The 22,627-nt window shown below is 41.2% G+C and overlaps 1 protein-coding gene across 11 annotated transcripts in view; it reads left to right on the top strand.

The window, feature by feature from the left end:
- The first annotated feature begins 5,282 nt into the window (after positions 1–5,282).
- PHF3 (PHD finger protein 3) overlaps positions 5,283–22,627 on the top strand; it is a 50,991-nt gene continuing 33,646 nt past the window's right edge. Inside the window, exons 1-3 of one of the 11 annotated variants that reach the window (XM_052781812.1) lie at positions 6,090–6,313; positions 6,527–6,615; positions 12,823–13,091. In XM_052781812.1, the coding sequence (XP_052637772.1) occupies positions 6,257–6,313; positions 6,527–6,615; positions 12,823–13,091 (415 nt within the window). In that variant the 5' untranslated portion in view covers positions 6,090–6,256. Of the gene's footprint in view, positions 5,435–6,089; positions 6,314–6,526; positions 6,616–12,822; positions 13,092–17,710; positions 17,730–20,915; positions 20,936–22,426; positions 22,582–22,627 lie in introns of those variants that run through there. The other 10 variants (XM_052781813.1, XM_052781815.1, XM_052781814.1 and 7 more) reach the window with 10 other exon arrangements.

The following is a 22,627-nucleotide window of genomic DNA, read 5'->3' as shown; positions in this document are numbered from 1 at the left end:
GGCTAGCAAGTGCAGTGTCTGTACGTAAGAGTGGGGAAAAAAATGAGTAGGGCAGCTTTGGGCCTGCAACAATAACAAATTCCGAGGGGAAGGAAATAGGTGGAATAAAATGCAGAATGGGTTTTCCAGAGGTTATTATGCCACGCTAGAAATTATCAGTTAAACTGGAGAAGGAGACTTAGTAGAACAGCTTTAAGGTAGAAAACGCGGGAGCCAGTAACAGATAACAATGGAAGGCTGGAGAGAGGGTGAGTGGAATCTCTCAACAATTGATCTGGGAACTGCACTTTTGTGTATGTGTATATATGATTATAGTAAATATATAATAAATAATATATTATCATATGTAAAACCACATAATATATAATAATATGTCTATATAGATATAATTATTTAATTGCGTTTTCATAAAACCCAGAATATGATCAAGAATTGTGCCGACTGAGGAAGAGCACAATGGCACGCAGAGTCCTTGTTACGTTTGTCCAGGACAGACAAATTCAAACTAAAGCATGTGTGCTTAATAAGATTTCTTCTCCAACAGCCTGGAGGACTTCTAGCAGCATCAAATTCAAACTTTAAATCTTTTAAGGTCTTTCATTTGATTTTTGCTTTCCAGAGTGATATATCATGTATACTTCATTCATAAACTGATTTATTTTATTGCATTTTTCCTTAGTCTTTATTTACATTTTTCTTTATTTAGAATCATGTGATTAAGAAACAATTTGCTTATTTCTGTGCAGTGGTCGCTTTAAGGTCTCTTGGTTCTGTGCTCTGATATTCAACAGAACAACCTGTCCTGGTTTCAGCTGGGATAGAGTTAGTTGTCTTCCTAGTAGCTGGTACAGTGTTGTTTTGGGTTCAGTATGAGAAGAATGTGGATAACACACTGATGTTTTCAGTTGTTGCTAAGTGGTGTTTAGACTAAGTCAAGGGTTTTTCAGCTTCTCATGCCCAGCCAGCGAGAAGGCTGGAGGGGCACAAGGAGTTGGGAGGGGACACGGCCAGGGCACCTGACCCAAACTGGCCAAAGGGGTATTCCATACCATGGGATGTCATGCCCAGTAGATAAACTGGGGGGATTGGGGACAGGGGGATCGCTGCTCGGGGACTAACTGGGCATCAGTTGGCGGGTGGTGAGCGATTGCACTGTGCATCACTTGTTTTGTGTATTCTAATCCTTTTATTATTACTATCGTCATTTTATTATTGTTATCGTTATCATTATTATTTTCTTCCTTTCTGCTCTATTAAACTGTTCTTATCTCAACCCATGAGTTTTACTTTTTTTCCTGATTCTCTCCCCCATCCCACTGGGTGGGGGGGGAGTGAGTGAGTGGCTGCGCGGTGCTTAGTTGCTGGCTGGGGCTAAACCACGACAGAGCCCCACAATCCAGCAATCCCAGCAAAAAGGCGTACTGCCACTCCACTGCTAGCACCATGCCCGCGACACTGCTACGGGATGCGGTATCACACTTGCTGGCAGGAAGAACGCTTGAGACAACTGGTTATTGAACACGCACAGAGTGTCAAGGTGAATGGAGAATGGGTGTGCGAAGGAAACACAATGCGCAACCTTACTGGAGAAGCAGAGGAAATCTCACAAGTCAGAAAACAGCCTAACGGAAAACTTGTACAGATTTTTAATGCAAGATATATCACGTACACACTACAGTGTACATGAATCAAGCTATAGGAATGTGTATAGAAAATCACTTATACAAATAAAATTTCCTTGAAGTAATAATTGATGCTATCTCAGATCTCTCCTTACAAATATACAGAAAAAAGAGCCCTGATAAATATCAAGTGAGCATTTATTCAAAATAAAATTATTTTTTACTATCATTTACTACCATATGATTTTCTCCACAGAACATAAAAATAAAGGTAAAGAGAACCGGAGTGAAATCTCAGGTATTGAGAGGATTAGTAACTCCAGCAGCAGTTCCATAGGCAACTGCCCAAACTAGTCTAGGAGGTAAGTCTCAAGGGCCTGTTTTATGCTAGCTATCGTCGTTTGTCTTCCTCTAGCGCTCCAAAACTTCACCCGAGGATTTTGTTTTTTTCCTGGTTTACACAAATCTCTGCAGATAATTGCAGCTCTGCCTTGTCTTCTGGGCTAAACCACCTTTTTTTTCAGTCTTGAATCTGTGTATTCCATTGGATAATTCTTAATAAACAGCTTGTAGCTTTTGTATGTTTCATCTCCCCGCTAAAATCTACCCTGAGTCATACAATCAATGGCTAAACATCCCTTGTCTTCAGAACCTCACCTCTGTTCACCAAGCTGTATTGTTAATTTTCAAAGCCACAGTCCCTTTCCCCCGTGGAACCGAATGGTTTTCTGCTGCTTTCCAGAGTATGACATGGAATGGCTGTTTGATCCAAGGACTGGCAGCTGCTGCCGAGTGCTTATGTGGGGAAGGAGAAGGATCTTATCTTAAACTTGGTGTAAAGTGGGTAAAGTGGAACATGTTACAGTTCCGGTACTAACCAAAGCAAGGAAAGGCGGGCAATGAAAGGACAAATAGCATCAAAATCAGATATCCTTAATAAAAAGATGTGCATTTTCACTATGGGACTAGAAAATTTTAGCTTATTGGCTGTTACTCTGCTCCATTTGAAAAAGTCAAAGAATTCTTATTACAATAAGAAATAGAAAAGATCTGAAGAACGAACAGTTTTAAATCTTGCTAAGGATACTAGTTCACAATAATTCACATCCAAGAGGCTTCAAATGAGCTGACTGTGGAGCTTCCTGAACTACTGATATTGGCAAATCCTGAACATGCAGTCTGCTGCTCCCCCTGGGAAAAATCATGGCAAATGTGGTATGAAAGGCAGTTACCTAAGTATTAAGAGGTGCAAAGGTGATATTTATGACTTTTCAGTAAACAGACAGCAGAAGAAGGTAAGCTTGTCCAGTGTTGTAAATTCAGCATATAAATGCAACTGCTGCTGTAGTATATACATACTTTAATTACTTTCAGAGGTCTAATTCTGCTTTGTATGACATTCTGGGAAGTTACGTAATTTACAAAATAAATGCAACACTTGGGTTTTAAAATAATTTCAATCCAGTGTCTTGAGAAAATCCAAACAGATGTGCCCAGCCAAAAGAAGGTGTTCCTGTGAGACATTGCTTGAATAGTTATTGGCCTACTGCTACAACACCTCTCAGCTTTTGACAGTGGCAAATACCACCCTGCAGCATGGGAGAAAACCTGTTAGTCTGCTACCATACCCAGTAACTTCTTTATCCAGTTAAGCATATGGAGCAATCTAACTCCTTTCTACTTTTTGACAACTGCAGAACTAGTAATTAACACTCAAAAGCGAGCCATGTTTAAGACGAGTACAATGTCCGACTGTATATAGCGTATTTTCAAAAACACCGTTTAGAAAAAAGCATGGAAGGGCAGGGGAAGGCTGTAAGGAAAATAGTTCAGGAATCCCTTGGAAAGAGTTGAGGCTGAAGAGGCTTGGAACTATAAGCAACGAAACTGCCTTCTGCTGCTGCTGCTGCTTTCTCTTGTGTTCAGGGCACTAGGAGACTGTTTCCTGAAAATAAATAGGTTGCTTTCCAGTGGAAACAACTTGCAAGATCTGGACTATGACCAAGTAGCTCACATCTAAAGGGACGGCATGATAAAAACACTACTAGGAAAGATGGCAGAGGGTGCAGTTGTGATTGCGTATAGCTGATCTGTCATTGTATACAAAGATTTCTGCAATACCTATTAAATTGTCCACTGTGGTGTTTTCTTTTTCTTTTTTTTTTTTTTTCAATGTTAAACCGCAACATAGGTGCTACAGGTGGGCAAGTTCGCTATGTAGGTGACAGGCAATTGTGACTGTAACGGGACTGGCAAGGGTGGGTGATGGCAAAAGAGAAGTATACAAACTCTACCAAACCGAGATGGGTCGCTGGAGTTAGGTGGCGTTTCAAAGAGTAAAGAACGGAATAGGGCGATGAACAATGATCCGATTACTAGCAGTGCTTTGCCTGCCGCTTGTGTCACGAGTAATGAGATCAAAAGGGTTGAATGCCAGAAAATTTGTGCGATGCAAATGTGTTTAACTGAATTTCACTTCAGACAGTAATTTCATTTCTTAGTATGATCTCGACAATGTATCGGAGGTTTCGCGCCTTGTTGAAACACGGTGCCTAAAGAGCCTTTGAAGAAATTAGCGCAACCAGCACAGTGGCTCAGTTCTGCGCCATCTTAAAAAGGCCATGTTTTTTTTTAAAGATGCTTGCCTTGGAAAGGAGAGAGAAATTCTGAGATTGGGAAAACACAGGAAGACAACTGGGAAAAAAACCAAACTTGTGGTGATTTGCATAAAGGTGATTTAAGAAGGACAGAGAGAAAAAATTTCGAGTGTGTTAAAAACTGTGCTCTGCTTCAAAGGCATTACTATCTTGTTGCGACTACCTTGTGTAGGGGCTGCAAATGTCACTGTGCTACCACGTCCTCAGTTTGAAGCCTCCTTTCTTACTGTGATGGTAGCAAGAGAATTATTTGATGTATTTTGGCCTTTATGGCACCCCGGAAGGCCCTAGAGAACACGTTCCCTCAGAGACTCGGAACTGAGAAAAAGAAACATAAGGAAGGACAATCTGTTTCGACGGGTGTTCTTCTTTTTGCCCCGACATCATAAAAACGTTTGCATTTGCTTGCAGAGGATGAGGAGTATGTAAAGGCAGCGTTAATGCACCGTCACCCGGGAGAGAACTCTGGATTTGATTTTTAGAAATAACGTTCATAAACCCGTTTCGGAGGCGCCTTCAACCCGAAACTCGGCCTACGCCACTAACCCCCCAGCACCGCGCTCGCCATCGGGCAGGGCCTCCTTTCCTCAGAAGGGCACGGCGGGGAGACTCCACTCCTCCCGGTTCTGGCGGGCCTCTCCTCACAGGAGCTGCGCGAGCGGAGGAACCCTCAGGGCGGGAAGCGAAGGAGGGACCCGCAACCGGCTTCTGGGCGACCAGGCCGCGCCGAGGCGGCCGCCCGTCCCCCCCGGGGGGGGGTGTGTGTGTTTCCTGCTCTTTCAGGCCCGCGGGGCGAGCCGGGGAGGCCGGCGGGGCCGGGCACGGCGGCCCCGTCCCGGTTCGGTTGGGTCGGTCGGCGGGACGCTGCCGGACCGCCACAGCCCGCCGGTGCGCCTGCGCAGTGCGGCGGCTCCTTCCTCTTCCCCCCTCCCCTCCCGCTCCGTAAACAGCGCCGTCACGTGAGCGGCCGGGCCCGGCGCGGCGCCGCTCGCCTGACGCCGCGGGGGCGCGCCTACGGGGCAGCGGGCACGCGGCCGCGCACCGCCGAGCCGAGCCGAGGGGGAAGCCCGCGCCGCCCTCTCGCCCCTCGGCGCCGCCGCCGCCGCCGCCTCCTTCCTCCGCCGGTCCGGGGCAGCGCTTGGGCGGCGGAGCGGGGTGAGTGACCGCCGCCGAGGCCGCGGCGGGCTAAAGGGGGAAAGGAAGGCGGGGTGGCGGCGTGGGTGGGTGGGTGGGTGGGTGGGGGGCCCGCCGCGTTGCGCGGCCTCGCTCTGCCTTCGCCGGGGCGCGGCGGGCGGGCAGGGCCGGGCCGGGCCTGTCGCGGCGGCGGAGCCGCGGCCTGGCGGCGGGGCCCAGCCCGGGTGGGACGCGGCCTAGCTTCCGCCGGCGGCGCGGGCTGGGCGCGGAGGCGGCCGGCGGGCCTGGCCGCGGGCCCGGCGGGGGCGCTCCCCGGCCGAGACCCGGCCGCTCCGGCCCGGGCCGGGCCTCGGTGGAGCCTCGGAGCGGCGGGGGCTCGCCGCCCGCAGCCGCGCTGGCGCTGCCGGCCTTCCGCCCTCTCGCGCCGCCTCCGCTCGGGGCTGCCCCTTCTTTGGCAGCGCCCGGCCCTGCCCGCCTCTTGGGCCGCCGCTGCCTTCTTGCCCCGTACGAACCCCGAGGAAGAAACGCCAATTTAGAGCCTGCTGTTCTCCCTGCTATTGGTCTGACCTGCTCCGGGCTCCTCCTCCCGTCTCTGCAGCTTAGCATCATCAACAATGCCTGTGCTTAACTCTTGTCTATTATAGGACCCGCTGTAGGGAGTGCGGGAGGAAAAAGGCGGTCACCGGCAGTCCCCCGGGGGGGGTTCGGTGGCCTGCTGGTTTTTCCAGACCCTGCTCTTGGACGAGGTGCTCTTTCTGAGGCAACGTCCCCACGCTTCGCGCTTGCTCCCGCAACGCAGATAATTAATACCTACAAGGCTGCGGAAGAGCCGTCGCTCACGTGATGGCGAGTGTGCTTTCTGGTACGGTCTGCGCAGCGGAGGCCTGTTGTAGCCGTGAGGTGAGGTGAGGGCTCGGAAGAAGAGCGCTCTGCGCGGCGTAGGCTGAGGTGGTAGAAATAGCCCGCAGAATGAAGCGTAAAAGCCAGGAAGGGGAGACGAGAACGTGGGACGACAACAGTCGTACCATGCAGATTGTTGTGGTGGTGGTGGTGTCTGTTATGTAGCTGTTGATCCATTGTGTAATCTCTGTACCTTTGCTTTCATAAAAACAGATGCTAACGTCGCTGAAGCGTGGAAATACTGTAGGACTAAATGCAAGGATGGTAAACGTGTGGCATCTCTTTAACACCGCTAATTCACGGTTTGTTCTGTTTAAGAAATTAATCTGTTAAGATTCGGGACACACTGTGAGGGAGATCCTGATGCTTGTAAAATCAAATTGCTTGTCCTGTCAAAAGTGTTTTGTCGGTTAATTTAATTCTTGAAGGCTGCCCTAGATGATGCGATTTGAGCCGATGTGAACCAGAGTAGGAAGCGCGTTGGCGTGAGAGTTGTAAAGTTGAGGTTTTCTTACTGACTCTGCCGCTGATGCGCTGTCGCTGGTGTTGATTTCCGTTTTATCCCGTGACGTGTTGAGACCATGAGCTCTGTTGGCCAAAATCTGTTACGACAGAGGACCTGAGTCTCAGTTCTGGCTTTTGCTGCTGTAATTTCCATAAACTTTGTAAGCATGAATGCGGCTTCTAGTGCTTAAAACACGGACACATGGCAACTTAGCATTAATTTTCAGTTAGGTGCTCGCGACCTTAAACTTTAAAGTTTTGTATAGGAGGAAAGGAGAGGATGGTAGTAAAACCTGCCTGTGCTCAGCATCAGCGCTTATGAGGCAACGTTGATTGGTAGGTGGGTTGTAACGGTCAAGGTATCAGTGAGCACATGGGGTGGTCCAACATCACAGCTCTGGTGAGCATAGATAGATATTCGGTACCTTGAGTGTTCTTTTTAGGTACAGGAGTTACCGAAAGACTCAGGTGAGGGATTTTTTTTTTTTTTTTTTTTTTTTTTAACTGCCTGTGTTGTTAGCTCGTTTTGTGTCGATTAAGGTGCAGTTTCCCTCTTTGGCTGAAAAGTTTTTGTCAGTTATTGTTACTTATTATTTGATTCCTCTGTGACAGTGCCGAGTTAGCTTTTCCCATTTATTTTGGCATCTAAGGTGCTATTCATCCAAATGGCTCTGTTCCTTTGGTATACTTCTCTGACCAGCATTTACTACTACTACTTGAAGAAATAAATATAATATGGATTTTTTTTAATGGAGTCTGTTACTGTTGTTATGACTAGTCCTTGCTCTCAGTCATTTGGCGTGCGTAAGCTGAAGGTAGGTGTTTACAGGACAGGAGACCAAGTCTCCTATTTTGAGTGTTGCAATGTTTCCATCATAGTCCAGTCAATAACTAGCTATACAAAGGCTTTTAAAAGCACTGGACAGATTCAGTGAGTTGGAAGCAACAGACACTGTTCAGAAAGGTACATAAATGAAATGGAAGCAGTTGTAATGTTACTATCCTATCTTCAGCAGCTTCAGACTTGCTGGTTCAGGTAGGTCAATGAAGTAGATAGGATCTTCAACATCTAGGATTTTGAGTATCCTAAATAAGCTGTGTGAGCTTTTTTCCTTTCTTTGGTTAGGTTCCTTCAGATTTCCCCTCCCCCCTTTGTTCCCAATTTAGGCATTTTTTTTTGTTTGTTAAATTTCTTTGTAGAAATATTTTATTTTTCTGAAGTCCGCCTTCAGGACTTTGATAAACTAGATTTCTTTTAAAATTAACAATCATTAAACATACAGGAGGTTCTATTTTATGTTCTTAAGTTTAAAATATAAGCTTATATATGAAAGCCAAGTTTAAAATGTAAACTAATACATGAAAGTCACACCCTGGGCAGAGAGGGGAGGAGAGAAAGTAATTACAGTGAATGTTATTTAAAAGTGTGAAACCTAACTTTTGCTTAGTAAAATAAATGGTGTAGGAATACTGTTAAAACTGAATAAAACGTATGTAAAGGAAAATAATAAAATATCAAGACAAATATATCTAACGAAAGTCCAAATATATAGCTGGAAAATTAAACACTTGCACATACCTGATGTTAAAAGGAGACCTAATTTAAAACGCAGTCAAAGACAGAGTATGCTTGGCCTGTACGTCAGCTAAGAAACACTCAAGATTTCTAGTGGTATATACAGTTTGTGATCGTCTCTGCTCAAGGTGGATTTTAGATAGATAGATTGTAGAGGCATGCCAATGCAGTTGGATATCTCCATTAAACTGTTTTGCTCTGTTGCTATAAGAATATAATACAACAGGTCCTGAAGTAAATTTTTGCCTCTTCCACGGACAGACTAAGCAATGAGAAACCTTAAAGATGCACACTATCTCTTGTCCAGATATTAGTCTTCCTTCCCCTCTAAGACTAGTTTGAAAGGAAAGGATATGCTTGTTTGAGAGCTCAGTTTCTTTCCTTAGCGAGTGATCATTCTGCCTATTTTAATTTTGGAAAGTCATTTAGGGCTGCTAGAGATGTAATGAAAAAGTAGTAAATGGGGACAAGATAAAAATCTGCCGTACCAGATCCTACAGCATGTTTATTTCATACCAGTATTTGTTGGGATTGGAGGCAATATTATGACATACCTAACAATTAAACTAATTCAACAACTGAAGAAATGAGTTTTTTAAGCTGGAAGACTCAGACCTAAAAAGAAAATGATGTTGAGAGCATCAAGAGATTTTATGGTAAACATAATGTGGAAGAAATTCTGGAAGTCACGCTTAACTGACATGCTTTTTCTCTTCAACAGGGTTGGTTTTAGTGATGGATCACTTAACGATGAAAGATTATGGTTGGTGGGTTACTTCTATGAGTACCTGTTGTTGCGGGGTGGGGGGGGGCTGGGGGCTGACTGAAACAAATCAGTCTCAAAAGCATAAGAGAAATGTACTTTATTTAAGGAATTGAGGAGAATGCTATGTCTACCTTTAGCTTTTCTTGATGGTCAGATCTCATTGCACCCACACTCCGGTATCTTGCTGCGCTGTGTGCTGTAGCAGTCTCCGTACGTGCCCTGGTCCTCCAGGAGCCAGCGGGTGGGAGATGTTTCACGTCTGGCCAGGCTGAACGTGGCTGGGACATCCTCTTCTGTCATTCTCTCCTTTGCCTCCTTTGCGAACGCTCCTCCTCTTGCTGGTTCTCCATACGTGAGACTTTTCATATTCTGTTGCTTCTGATTAACTACCCAGTGGGAAAACGCTTTTGAATTATTGTGCGACGGGAGTACGCTTGGTATGTGTGCTTCTGCTGTGAGTGATGCCAAGCCATTGGCCTTTAGGGTTCAAGGGGAGGACGCAGCTGTGTTCCAGGGGAACAATACATTCCTCCTCAGAGCTGTTAAGAGTTATCTTTGGAAATAAGTGACCATGAAAAAGTTAACTGTGTTTTTACCTATACCTCTGGCTGTTTTTCCTGGTGTTCCCAGTGTTTCAAATGCAATATAAACCGTTCAAAATCCATGCGCTTTAGGCGTTGTGTAAGAGAAGAAATTTTTTTTTTTTTTTTTTTGGTAGCAACTGTTTCGAACAATTGGCTGTCTAGCAAGAAATGTATCTTTCATGTGATAGTTAATCTAGTAATGCTAGAAACAATTTTCTAAACTTGGTATGCTAGAAGTAATTTTCTAAACTTGGTACTGTACAAGTTACGCAAAGAATTGAACAGTGGTTTCTTGAACCAGGTAAAGCAAGGTTTTGATTTCATGTACTTTACTGGGATAACCTCTCTATATTAAAAATCGTAGAACAAATTCTTTGATCTTAGATTTTGTGGTGGTAGGATTTTTATGCAAAACCACTTTGTTTATATCCTTACAATGACTTTTTGATGGAAAATTTGGATAGAACTTGTACTTGATCATAGACTCGTGCTCCAGAAATAAAGCTTTCAATAAAATTCCTCTTGAATTTTCTCTAATAGCTAGTTAGGAGTCATTGAAGGTGGCTGTGGCCGTTGCATGTATAGTTGCTTTGGCAGTTAGTTATTTTGCAGTGCCTTTAGTGTTCTCAATAGCTACATGGTAGTCTTGCAAAACTGTCGGTATTCTTTTTTTGCCACATTGTTGAAGGCAGAGGTTAATTTCTGTCAGCAGTGATTTTTGTAGCAAGAGCTGACATTCTGCTGGAGCTTTGCAACTTAACACCGCTCTTAATGAAATGGTCGGCGCTGCTTTGGTAACAGCAATGTTTGGTAACAATTATATAAATGTTCCCCTCCTATCCAGGAAAAAAATATTATTGTAAATGTGTTCAAAGGCCCAGCCACTTTCTAATTTAGGGTACAAAAGGTTTCTTACAGTAGTTCACAGGTGTTCCATTGCAGTGTCATTGGCACTTGTTAGTGTCGGGGTTCACCATCGTTTTATCCTGTGTCTGTTACTCTTGTGCTAGGTTGATGCTAATAGGAAAAAAACCTGTGATTACAGGAAGGTGTTTTAAAGTACTGGATTGGGGCATTTATAATTATTTTCTTACTTTGAGCCATCGCAGCTCTTGTAGTTTATACTGTATAGTATCAGATCATTGTAACTACATGGCATGATAAAAATAGATTATACAGAGCAGCATAGCTCTTCCTCCATTAGTTTGATGTGCTTTTTTATTGTCATATTTGGAAATTATTTTGACAACTGCGAAACAAATGTGGACTGCTATCGGTGCTAGTTGGCATGGTGTATATGTAGTTGCACCGCATTGCTTGATAAAAATAGTCCATTTTTTGGTGAGGGAGCTTTCAAATTATAACATACTTGCTGCTGTAAGACTGTTACCTACTTAATGCACCTGGTTTGGCCTGACTTTCCTTCTTGCTGGCTGTTTGGTCAGGAGGGTGTTTTGTGTTAGACTGTTTTGTCATGGTTAGTGTGTAGGTACTGTAAAGACACCATGCTCTGCAAAGACATAGTGCCATACCTGACCATTGTTTTCTTCTGAGCTGCCCTACAGGAGAAGGAAAAAAGACTGACATTTTTTAAAAAAACAAACCAAAACATTTTTCATGCTCACCTGTAACTTTTGTAAATTTGTGAAATTAAATAAATTACATAAATAGGGTTGAAATTGTAGCAGAGCTCTTACACGTGTATGGCTAGGATTTTCTGTGTTGGTTGCTAAAACAGAAATGTCCTATTAATGTGTATAAGGAAGCACACTTACTGTTCTGGTAAGTGTGGGCAGGTACTGGATTTATTTAGTGGCAGGTTGCTGGAATAGGGATCTAGAAAGTCATTCAAGCACTACAAACTCTAAATCTCACTTTTCCTTTAATTAATGCGTTCATTAAAAAAAAAAAAATCCTGTCTACTGTGTGGGAGGAGGAGGAGGATGAAGGAAGGAGTGGGAGAGAATGTGTGTCCTTTTTCTGTTTCCAAAAGCTTGAACAGCTTTGTGTGTGCCAAAACTGGTCTCCCAGACTTTCCTGTGTGCCAGATTAAGCCAGGCACTACTGCACTACTCCATTTTCCTTGCCTCTGTGGCCATATTTATTATAATTACCTCTCTCCGTTCTAAGTATATGCTTATGCTAAACTTCTGAAGAAACTTTTTGCTGACTTTTTTTTTTCCATTCTGTTGTGTAGTTATACATTCTTATTAGTTGAATCTCTGCTGCAATAGTTCCATTTCTGCTATATCACAAAAAACTGGTCTAGAAAATACGGAATCCCTTCTCGTAAAATGTGAGTGCCATCTTTGAATACCGTTCCTTAAGTTTTAGGTAAACTTCCTCAAAACTGAAGTTTCTAAAAGGCTCCTGGCCCTTTTGAAGCCAGCTCAGAATTCTCATATACTTGATTAAGGTCAGATTTTCATATAAAATTTCTGTAATTTTATTCAGTGTAATGATAGGTGAAAAATGATAGAGATAAGGCCTTGCTGCTTAAAAATAGTTACTTGCTATGAAGTACTTGGTAGTTCCTCTATGTATGGAAATACAGTCCTTCTCAATTTTGGGCCTAGTACGGCAGGCTCCTGAGCCTTCTCAGCTCCATTGATGTTAGTGGAAGCTGACCTCCCTCACATTTTTACGTTTAAAGGTGAAGAAAGATGTGCGCTCACGGTGCTGCTAACCAGGTTCACCTGTTCTTGATTTCCCCCGCCCTCTGGTGTCCCACCCCCTTGGGTTGGTTAAGGTTTAAACAAATTTTAGAACGGAGGTGTTTTAGTCACCTTTGTTATATGCACTCTGTAGAAGCAGCAGCACTCTGATGCTGATAGTGGAGTTTATATTAACTTAGCATGGGATTTCTTTTACAAATAATCAGTTAGAGAATTGATTTTTAGATATGCAGTGGGCCATACTAAGCCATAAGCAGATTTTTTTTTTTTTTATTGTTGTTACAATTCTAAAATACCTTAAGCATTCTTTATAAAACACAACAGCCAAAACAATTTGCTGGTTTCTTAGGTGTTTTACAATTTGTAGCTTATTTTCTTATGGTATTTTTCTTGTCTTTCTATAGGGCTGAAAGACACACAGGAGTCTTCATGGATATAGTTGATACATTTAACCATTTAATTCCTACTGAACACTTAGATGATGCCCTATTTCTAGGATCCAACCTGGAGAATGAAGTCTGTGAGGATTTTAGTGCAAGTCAAAATGTCTTAGAGGATTCGCTGAAGAACATGCTCAGCGATAAGGATCCTATGCTAGGATCTGCAAGTGCCCAGTTCTGTTTGCCTGTTTTGGATAGCAATGATCCCAATTTCCAGATGCCTTGTTCAACAGGTAAATCTTACAATTTTTTAAGATTACAATTTAAAATACAGTTATACTCTAGTACCAACCCTTTTTCATAATGTAGAAATAATAATTTGGGATTTCTGTCTCCTTCCTGCCCTTTTTGTTGCGCTGCTTACATGCCTGGCATGTAAAATATATGCAGGTCTTCTTAACTTTGTTGCGTGACAATAGAGGAAGGCTCCTAATCTGGATCAGAAGTAATTTAGGCTTTGTTTTGACTGTGTGTAAATTATTCCCAATTAAAGTTGTGATTTGTTTAGTGTAAGTACTGTGCCTGATCAGTGAAGTTGCTAGTTGTCTTCAAAAAATGTAGCAATTCTGGGTTAGCAGTAGGAGCATGAGAGTTGTGCAAATTACTGCTCTGACCTTGGGGTTATTCTGTTAGTGCTAGGCCTTCTAGTACTGAGCTGACACCGGATTCTGTGTGTTTTGCTTTGGTTGGCTTCAAACAAAACCCTGGAATGATAATACAATTCTTTTTTTACTGTTTGGAAACACCTGATTTGGAACCAATTTAGAGCAAAGTTTTAAATAAAAATAATCTTGGGAGTTCTGGTGTAGTTTTGGAAAATAAAAAAAAAAAAATGAAAAAGGGTGATCCAGTCCCTAAAATTATTTGTATTGATGAATAGTTGGAATAATTACACTGAATTTAGTGTAAGAGACAAAATTATACTCTATGCTTAATAGTTTTTTTTTTTTATTGGACTGGAAGTTTAAAAAAAATTTTTTTAGGTTCATTACTGAAAAGTGTTGTAGATTACTGCAGATAACTTTGATTATATCAACATTGAATTTTTTTCTACTAACTGCTATGAACTGTTTCTGAAAATCTTGATAATTTCCTGATATAATATGTATATTGTTTCTACTAACAGACTAAATTCTCACCTTCACTAAATTAAGTGTTATTACAATATGGAAAACTGTAAATCAAAGATGATATTGACTGAGGCAATGAAAAAGTGAACTACAAAGCCAAAACAAGATATTTGATCTTTTTACTACTTTAGTAGAACATTATCTGAGGCCATCCTTAATGTTTTCGTTTATTCCTGTTGTAGTCTGTATGCTTATACATTTTGTCTGTAACCCACCAAACAAAATTGTATCACTCTTAGTGTGCATAAGACTGTGTACAACATACACAACTAGACCAAATTCCTCCTCTCTAAATTTTTTATTTCCTTCCAGTAAAACAGTGATGCAGATTCTTGTTTCACACTGCATCCTGTGCATCCTCCAGTCAACCTATACTGCATTTAAAAATTTTTGAATTAACTCAAAATGCAGTAAATTCCCCTAACCCTATGCAGTTGGGGGGAGCTAATTGGTGGGGTACCTCCTAATTAGGGTTAGGGTGGGGTCCCAGGTGCATGGGGTCAGTGTAACCCTAATTGATTAGTCTGGAATGTGCTCCAGCTAACCCTAATTCCATGCAATTTGGAATTAATGTAGTAGGTAACCAAAAGGACATGAAATGTTCTTGCTGTTGCTTGTTCTTTGTAGGTCTTGATAAAAACTGTCCTTATTCTGAGATGGTAGGACTGCAGTATGTATTTACAGGTTTTTTTGTTGAGAATAATGATTATCGGTTTGAAGCAAAGTTTCTTTGCTTGTCTTTCTTCCTTGAGTATTCGTATAGCTCATGATTTATTTTATTTGTCTGAGACTTTTGGTGATCTAACGCAGCTTACGTGGTCTGCTGGTAAGAATGCAGTTGTGCGAGATGATAGTACTCTTCGTAAGAACTACCCATACAAAGGCTGCTTTTTCCAGACGGTATGCGTGAAAGCTCATCTCTATGCCAACATCAATTTGTCTAAAAAAGAAAAAAGCATAACTCTTGCAAGAAAACTTGCCTTACTTGCATCCTTAGAGCTGCAACACCATTGGCGTGTCATACAGAATGATAGTTTGCTGTATTCTGATACTTCCAGTTCTTTTTCCCCCACTCTATGTAGAATCTCACTATGAATTTATTCTCTAGTGCATTAAGCAGTATGGTAACAGAACATTTGATTATTGGCTGTTCTTTAACCTTTCACTAGGGTTAGGAGTGTACCTAGAAAAATGTATTCTCAGTAAGGTTTTACGAGGTTTAGGTGCATTTGTTATTATCTATTTATGTTAAGCAGGGCAAGACCTAGGAAATACTGAAATGGTAGATGGTGGTGTTTCTTACACTCTTGATTTCATTCCTGAAGAAAAGAGAGTGAATTTTTTCCAGAAGCACAGATTTATTTACCACAATTTATTTTAGACCTTGAAACAGTATTTTGCATAACCCATGCCTAGACCATGGAACAGTTTAATAAAAGGAGCAAAATGCTTGTGGAAATTACTTCAGAGGGCCAGCAAAGGACAGATTTGTCATGCTTGCTGCTCCACGAATAACTGGAATGTACTCTGTTCTGTCCAGTTTTTAAAGTGTTGAAGATTTCATGCTACAGCTTATTTGATTGCTGCAAGCAAGCTGAAGAGGTAAAGGTTAAAATAGCTGGACTGAGGAGGTGATTTGGCTAAAATGGTATTGGGTCTCATGGATAAAAGGGAAGAGCAGAAGGCATGGCTCACTAATACTTCTTTGAAAGCCTGGTTTGAGCAGAATTCAAGAGTATTTGTAAACATATGCACAAAACAAGATACTATCTTTACATGCCTTCAACCCAAAGAACTTGTACCGTGTTCTAAATATGAAATTTCTTATGTGAACATGAGTACGTGTGAGTGGCAGAAGCTTTGAGAAGGCTTGTTTCAGGCCTGCTTACCCACATACCAAATTTCTCAGGACCGTGACAACATTTTCTTTGCTTTACGTGGGAGATCAGGTCTTTTTGTCTAAGAATCCCTTCTCTCTTGCTCTTAAGTTGGTTTTGAGTATGGGTTTGTCTTCTGCTCTTTTTCTTACTGCTGCATTGACATAGTTCTTGTTGGGTGGTATTTACAGGCCTAATCCAAACTTATTACTCATCAACATTGCATCTGTCTTGCTCAGCTTTAGGGTTTATATTGCACATCATTCACCATGAGCTAAGCTTTTTGTTAATGCTAAGCTCCTTTAATGGTGAGTTACCAGTTATCTGACTGTACATGATGTGTACTGGCAGCAGTTGGTTGTATGTCCTTTAAACAGTTCAAGTACTTGTCTGTAACACAAACGTATGGATTTTTGTGAGTTGAAGTTTGATTTCTTATCACTGCTCATTAGAGGCATCTACCCAGAAAATGCAAGTTTTGTAAGTTGGATTATAAATGCTTCTCTTGGGGAGGCTGGTAGCATAGAGTCAGAATGGTTTGGGTTGGAAGGGACCTTTAAAGGTCATCTAGTCCAAGCCCCCTGCCATGAGCAGGGACATCTTCAACTCGATCAGGTTGCTCAGAGCCCCGTCCAACCTGGCCTTGAACACTTCCAGGGATGGGGCATCTACCACCTCTCTGGGCAACCTGTGCCAGTGTTTCACCACCCTCATTGCAAAAAATGTCTTTCTTGCATCTGCTCTATATATACCCTCTTTTAGTTTCAAACCATTACCCCTTGTCCTGTCGCAACAGGCCCTACTAAAAGTTTGTCCCCATCTTTCTTATAAGCCCCCTTTAAGTATCGAAATGCCGCAATAAGGTCTCCCTGGAGCCTTCTCTTCTCCAGGCTGAACAACCCCAACTCTCTCAGCCTGTCTTCACAGGAGAGGTGCTCCAGCCCTCTGATCATGTTTGTGTCCCTCCTCTGGACCTGCTCCAACAGGTCCATGTCTTTCCTGTGCTGAGCATCTCACAGTCAGCAGTACTGGTGACAACTATGACAAATAGCAAGGAGCATGAGAATGGATGTTTGTCGCCTGTCTATTGATAGGAAGAACTGCGTCAGTGGCAGTAAAGCAGTCTCATGTTCACGTCTTGGCCTGAATCCCGTTTGTGCTGGATCTAAATGGTTTCTTCAGTTAGATCCATTGTTGGTCTTTGTCTCCTCTGTGAGCTTGCTCTGGAATTGCCACTGAGTAGTAGAATGGGGTTGTCTTGTTCAGCTGTGATTGGACAGTTACGTGTTTCGAGAAGACAGGATTCTTTGGAGGTGATCCTGGTAGTGGCTTTGAGCAGAGGTGGAAGTAACTCTTTATGACCCTCTCATGAGCTGGAAAGGCTATGGGTCAAATTAATAGACGTTACGCTGAAATCCTTTTAGGATGCGTTTGTGAAGAGTGACTGCTAAACTGTAAAGATGTAGTTGGGTTGCTGGTTTGTGGAGTTAGACTGAGCAGATGGCTGCTCTTACAGCACCGTTAGGAAGTTTTCTGTTATTTCAGTGAATCAAGGTACAAGCAATCCACAGATCTTACTGTTCACTGCAGCTCGTTGGAGCTTAGCAGTAATGGAGGCCATTTACTGTCCTGAAGTAGGTATTAGCAGAAAGACCTAGTGTTGATAGTGGAAGTTGATACAGCTGTTCTCTTGCAAGTTAAAGGACAGAATTTGACGAAATGAGGCTTTTGAGAATTAAATGAAACCCAAGTTCTTGAAACAAATGGAAGTGTCCCATATCATGTTTTAGGTGTCTCTGTGCTTCTGTTCATCCATGTGGTCAGGTGAGTGTTCTTCCAAGATCTGAGTGACCAACACAGGAGGGTAGGTCATGCAGAACAGCTCTTGGGTGTCTTTAATGTTTGGGTGGTGTGGGTGGGTGTGGATGAGTGGTTTTAGGGTGGTGGGTTTTTGTTTTATTTTGGTGGTTTGGTTTTGGTTTGGGGTTGGTTTTTTTTTTTCCTTTCTGAGCAATTCCTTGATCAGAAGTGGAAACTGTGAAGTTTAGGATACGCCATAACTCTTGAGAGCAACACCTTTTTTCAACTTTGTATGGTACCCTAGTGATAGGTTTTCTGTTTTGTTCTGTTATTTCTTGCTGGAAGACATGCTGGAAGCTTATCCACTAATTTTATAAGCTTGCGAGCATAGCAGGTCAGACCAGTTGCATGCCAGCAAACTAAATAATGAGCATTCATCCTAAATTGGTATTTCTCAGCTATCACGAATTCTGTAGCTTTTCAGGGTGTCATTTACTGGGGCAGTTTGATTCATTATACGTGTAATAGAGGGAATGGAATTTGAATTGCTTATCATCTGGAGACATTTCTAGATTTCATCGTAAAATCAGACTTTTAACCGATTTAGTTTATGGATATGTTTATTGAATCAGGTTTTTCTCATAAATGGTGAGGAAGACTGACCCTATAAGACTGTACAAAGACTGTTAGGGACATCTTTTTAATTGCCCTTTTTTTCCTGTCCCTCTGGATTGCTGCTGGGAAAGTGTTTCCCCCAAGTGCTGTCTGTTCTTTCTAGTTTTAGCCTGTGTTTTCATGAGTACTGTTAAAAGCAGCATTACCTCTGCTAAAATTGCGACCACCTACTGCATCTTTGGAGCCAACCCAGTTGTTCTGACTACAAATACTTCTTTCCTTTAGCTAGTGTCCTGTCTGGCTGTGTTAGCCATTTCAGGCTCTTTTCACTAAAGTTAAATGTATGTGTATTTTTTCCTCCTGCATATGAAGTAATTTTGAATGTAACCTTCAGACTGCAACCCAAAATTGGGTCTAGTTATTTCTCTCAGTTTTGTTACCTCTTCATGCCTTCCTTCCTCCAAGCTGTCCATGTGAACAGTTGTACAGTGTCTTGTGATCAAGGTAGTAACTTTCCTGCATAAAATTTAAATTTACTATGTTGGTATTTTATTGAGAACCTGGAGAATGTTTGGTTTGCATACTTTTCTGTTTGTAGGTAACAAAATACCAGTTTTCCCCATTTTAGGTCCTCCTGAAGGCTTTAGTTATCTATTCCTTTGGATCAGTTTTATAGATGGAGAGAGGTTGGATCTGTGATAGGATTTGCAAGGCAGTTCATGTATTTACAAATCACACAGCTCATCTAAGGGCTCTCTTCTTAATGAAATAACTTAATTTGATTTAAAGTGCTTGGTTTGATGCTGTGTTTTCACTTTGTTGTTGAAATTTGTGCTTTACTACTCTCTATTTCCAAAATAGCAGGCTCTTGTGGCTAAATAATCCTTAAATCAGTAGCCCTGTGACGTAACTCCCATCTTTTTTTAAAATAGGGATTCAGTCCTCTGTCAAGATACATGCTGTATTAAGTTTATTAATCCTAATTGATTTTCATATGTTTTTATTCTAAAGACAGGAAAAATCCCTTTTTATAATTTAGAGGTTAATGGAGAATGGGAGTAAATGTTTAGTTAGTATTTCACACGGTACTACTGTGATTCTTTTCTTGCGCTGGGCAGTCAGTACAAGGTACTTGCAGGCAAATTCTCAGTTAAACAGGTTACAGGCTTACAGGAAAACTTTGGTAAAACAGTTGGAATTTGGTGTTTTCTTATGCAAGTTATATCATCAGTGACCTCATTTCTCTTGAAAATATATATTTTTTTTCTAACACAGCATTTTTAATTCTGTTTCTTGAACATATGCATCACAAATGTCAATAGGAAAAAGGTTTTCATATAAAATATACTATCTTCATTTACAATCTCAAGACTTAGTGATTTTTTTCAGTATCAATATATGTTTCATTGTTTTACTAGAGTTTATTAGCTCTTCTTAAGGCTTACCTAGAGATGTGTTGGTTAGAGCTATAGACTGTTACTGTTCTTTTCATTGAAGTGTAATGTTAGGTTTTTACATTATCATCCATATATACTATAGTAGAAATTTTAAAACATCCAACTGTTTCCATCTAATTTGTGATGCTTGTAGAATTAAAATATGGAATCTGCCGTGGACTTGCTCAGTCCTGCTGTTAGCACGATTCAGGTGGATGTAACATTTAGAACAACACAAAGCAGCAACAACAGTGGAGTTCTGTTCCGTGTGGTTAGCTAAGCAAAAGAAAATCAGGGCTAATATCTACAGAAAATAAATTTATTTCTGCACTGGAGATTTACCTTGACCAGTGTGTCAAAAACCTGAATATTTCTGTCTAATTTTGGCTGAAGATAATCAAGGGAAAACTTATGGTAATAAAAATAAAGATTTATAAATTTCAAAGATTTTGGTGGTGATTTTAGGGGTATTTTCTTCTCCTTCCCTCCAGCAAGTAAGGCTTGTTTTCCTCAGTTTTACATTGCTGAAGAACTAAAAAATGGTCATGCTTTTGTTTTAATGCATGGAAAATTTTACTTTAAATTTGCAAGTAAGCTATTTTTACTGTATGTTATTCTATTATTGTATAACATATATAAAAATGAGTCAGTAGCACAGCACAGTATTTTGGAAATTTAAACAGAACTAATGGAGAGACTCAAAATATTAACTTGAAGGCCAGTGGTGCCTCTTCCAGTGTGAACATGTTGAATGTGACTTGTATTTTCCGTATTTGCAGCTTGTTCAGTTGTACCCTGGTGTACAACATTTTCTATTCAGATGTGGTTTTATTTCTTTATTTTTTCCTTTCTTTTATCTTTTAATCCTTCTGTCTTAATTTCTGTATTTATTACTGAGATAATCTTTAGGTATTTATTACTAAGATCATCTATATCTCTTTCTTTTTAGTTCTGTCTGGGTTTGCTTTTGTTGGTTTACTTCTCCCAATGCTGTTTCTCTACCTCCACTTCTCTTTCATAATTTAATTTCCTAGTCCCCTCTGTATCTGTTACTATTCTCTGTCACTTTTTCTCTTCCCAGCAGGGTCTGTGTCGAATGCTCCTCATCCGGGGGCCTCATGGGGCTGTACTAGCCGAGTTATAGCTCAGGTGGTTTGAAATTAGCAAGATTCTGTGCTTCAAATTCCTCTGTAAAATTAAAGCTACAGCACAGAGTCTTGTAAGTATGAAAATACTTTAATTCTAATATTTCAAACTGTCTGTCAATAGTAGACTGAATGTGTCCCTTTTGGTATTAATAAAGGAGGGTGTGTAAATTCAGTAACTTGAGCAAGAACATCGTAAAACCTGAGGCTCTAATGGCAGCCCTGAAGTCTGCTCCAGAGCTGTTTCAGAAGTTGTCTGAGTAGTTTTTATTTGTCATGTTGTCTTCAGTACCTTAGTAGCTTAGTTCTACACTGAAGAAACAGAAGAGGATCTGAAAGGAGTCTCCTTTGTCACAGTCTGTTCCCGAATACCACTTCCACGTTTCATAGGAGCACTCTTTAACGAGAACGCTAATACCAAAGTGCAGAGCTGTTGGGAGGACATAGTCTTTGAGAACACAAGAATGAGCAGCCAGAGTTAGGGTGAGGGTCTGTCTCGTTTAGTTTTCCATTTTGGACAGTGGCCAGTATTAGATGTTTAAGGGAAAATAAAGTCTAACAGAGCAGTTACAATGTCATCTTTTTGCCAGTGTGTCCTTTTTCCCAGTATGTAGCTCATAGCAAATAAGTGATTAAGGAATGTTTGGATGAGTGGAGGAAGACTGGTATTATCAGTCCTCTGCAGCTTGTGTGTGATATCTGTGTATATATGTACACATGCACAGGCATAAAGGGGGCTCTGTGGATTGGAAAGCAAAAGCTGCCAGTAATTTCCAGAAACACACTTTTCCCGCAAACTGATATATACGATGCGGTAGCTAAAAATTATGGTTGAAATAAAATGAGTAACAATAAATTGTCAGCTCAAGAAACTCCAAGCTTTCAGCTCCTGGTGGCCATATAATTACGGAAGTCCAGAGTGCCGATTACCTGGTGCCAAGGTCAGCCTTCCTTAAGAAGCTATTTAAAATCTTTCTAATATTTGAACTTTAAAATTAACAGGTTGTTTGGTTGTGGTTTTTTTCTTAATTATTCATGACAGGTGATTGTGGATTGAATTACAGTCTTGATAGACTTGATTATTCATCACTGTTTGACTTTGCTTTAGCAGTGTTTTACAACTTCCAATTTTTGTCATTCTAAAGTATGCTCATTATTGTAGTGCCTTCATGAGAGCATTATTTTTTTTAAGTTGCAGTAACATTAGACAGATCATCAGACAGAGCATCCTGCTCATCAGAGCAGGAATTGACAGATTTTCTGAGACAGTCTAAAAATTCTAACAATTTTAAATTTGTATTAACTTCTTGCTTATTTTGATTTCTAAGATAAATTTATTAATTTAAATCAGTTTTAAGTAAGCAATTGTTAGAAATTTTTAGATACCTTATTTCTGTCATATGAGTTAGTTTATCTTGAAAATGCTTCTAGGTGGGTGTCTGAATAGTGAAAAATAGGCATACTTGGTTGTTTAGAGTCTGTGTTGTATTTGTCAGACCCTCCTACAAGTTCTGTAAAATCACTTGGGTATTTGGCTTGATCTCAAAAATTTCACATCCCACAGGGACCAGGATTCAGTAATCACACGTAGGATCTTGGGATAGGAGAGGCTACCATTGCAGAGCCAAACTTAGAGAAAGTGAGGAGAATGGCTGGTACAGTGGCCTGACTGCCTCTTAGGAAACCTATTTTCAGGAGCAACCTCTGGGATCCTTCTCAGGTTAGTGGAGGATAGGAGTTCGACAAAGACAATGTTCTCTGACTCT

This window comes from Harpia harpyja, chromosome 3, assembly GCF_026419915.1.
Source record: "Harpia harpyja isolate bHarHar1 chromosome 3, bHarHar1 primary haplotype, whole genome shotgun sequence".
NCBI classification, from domain to species: Eukaryota; Metazoa; Chordata; class Aves; order Accipitriformes; family Accipitridae; genus Harpia; species Harpia harpyja.
The sequence above is the reverse complement of the archived record's forward strand: the minus strand, read 5'-3'. Positions and strand labels throughout refer to the sequence as shown.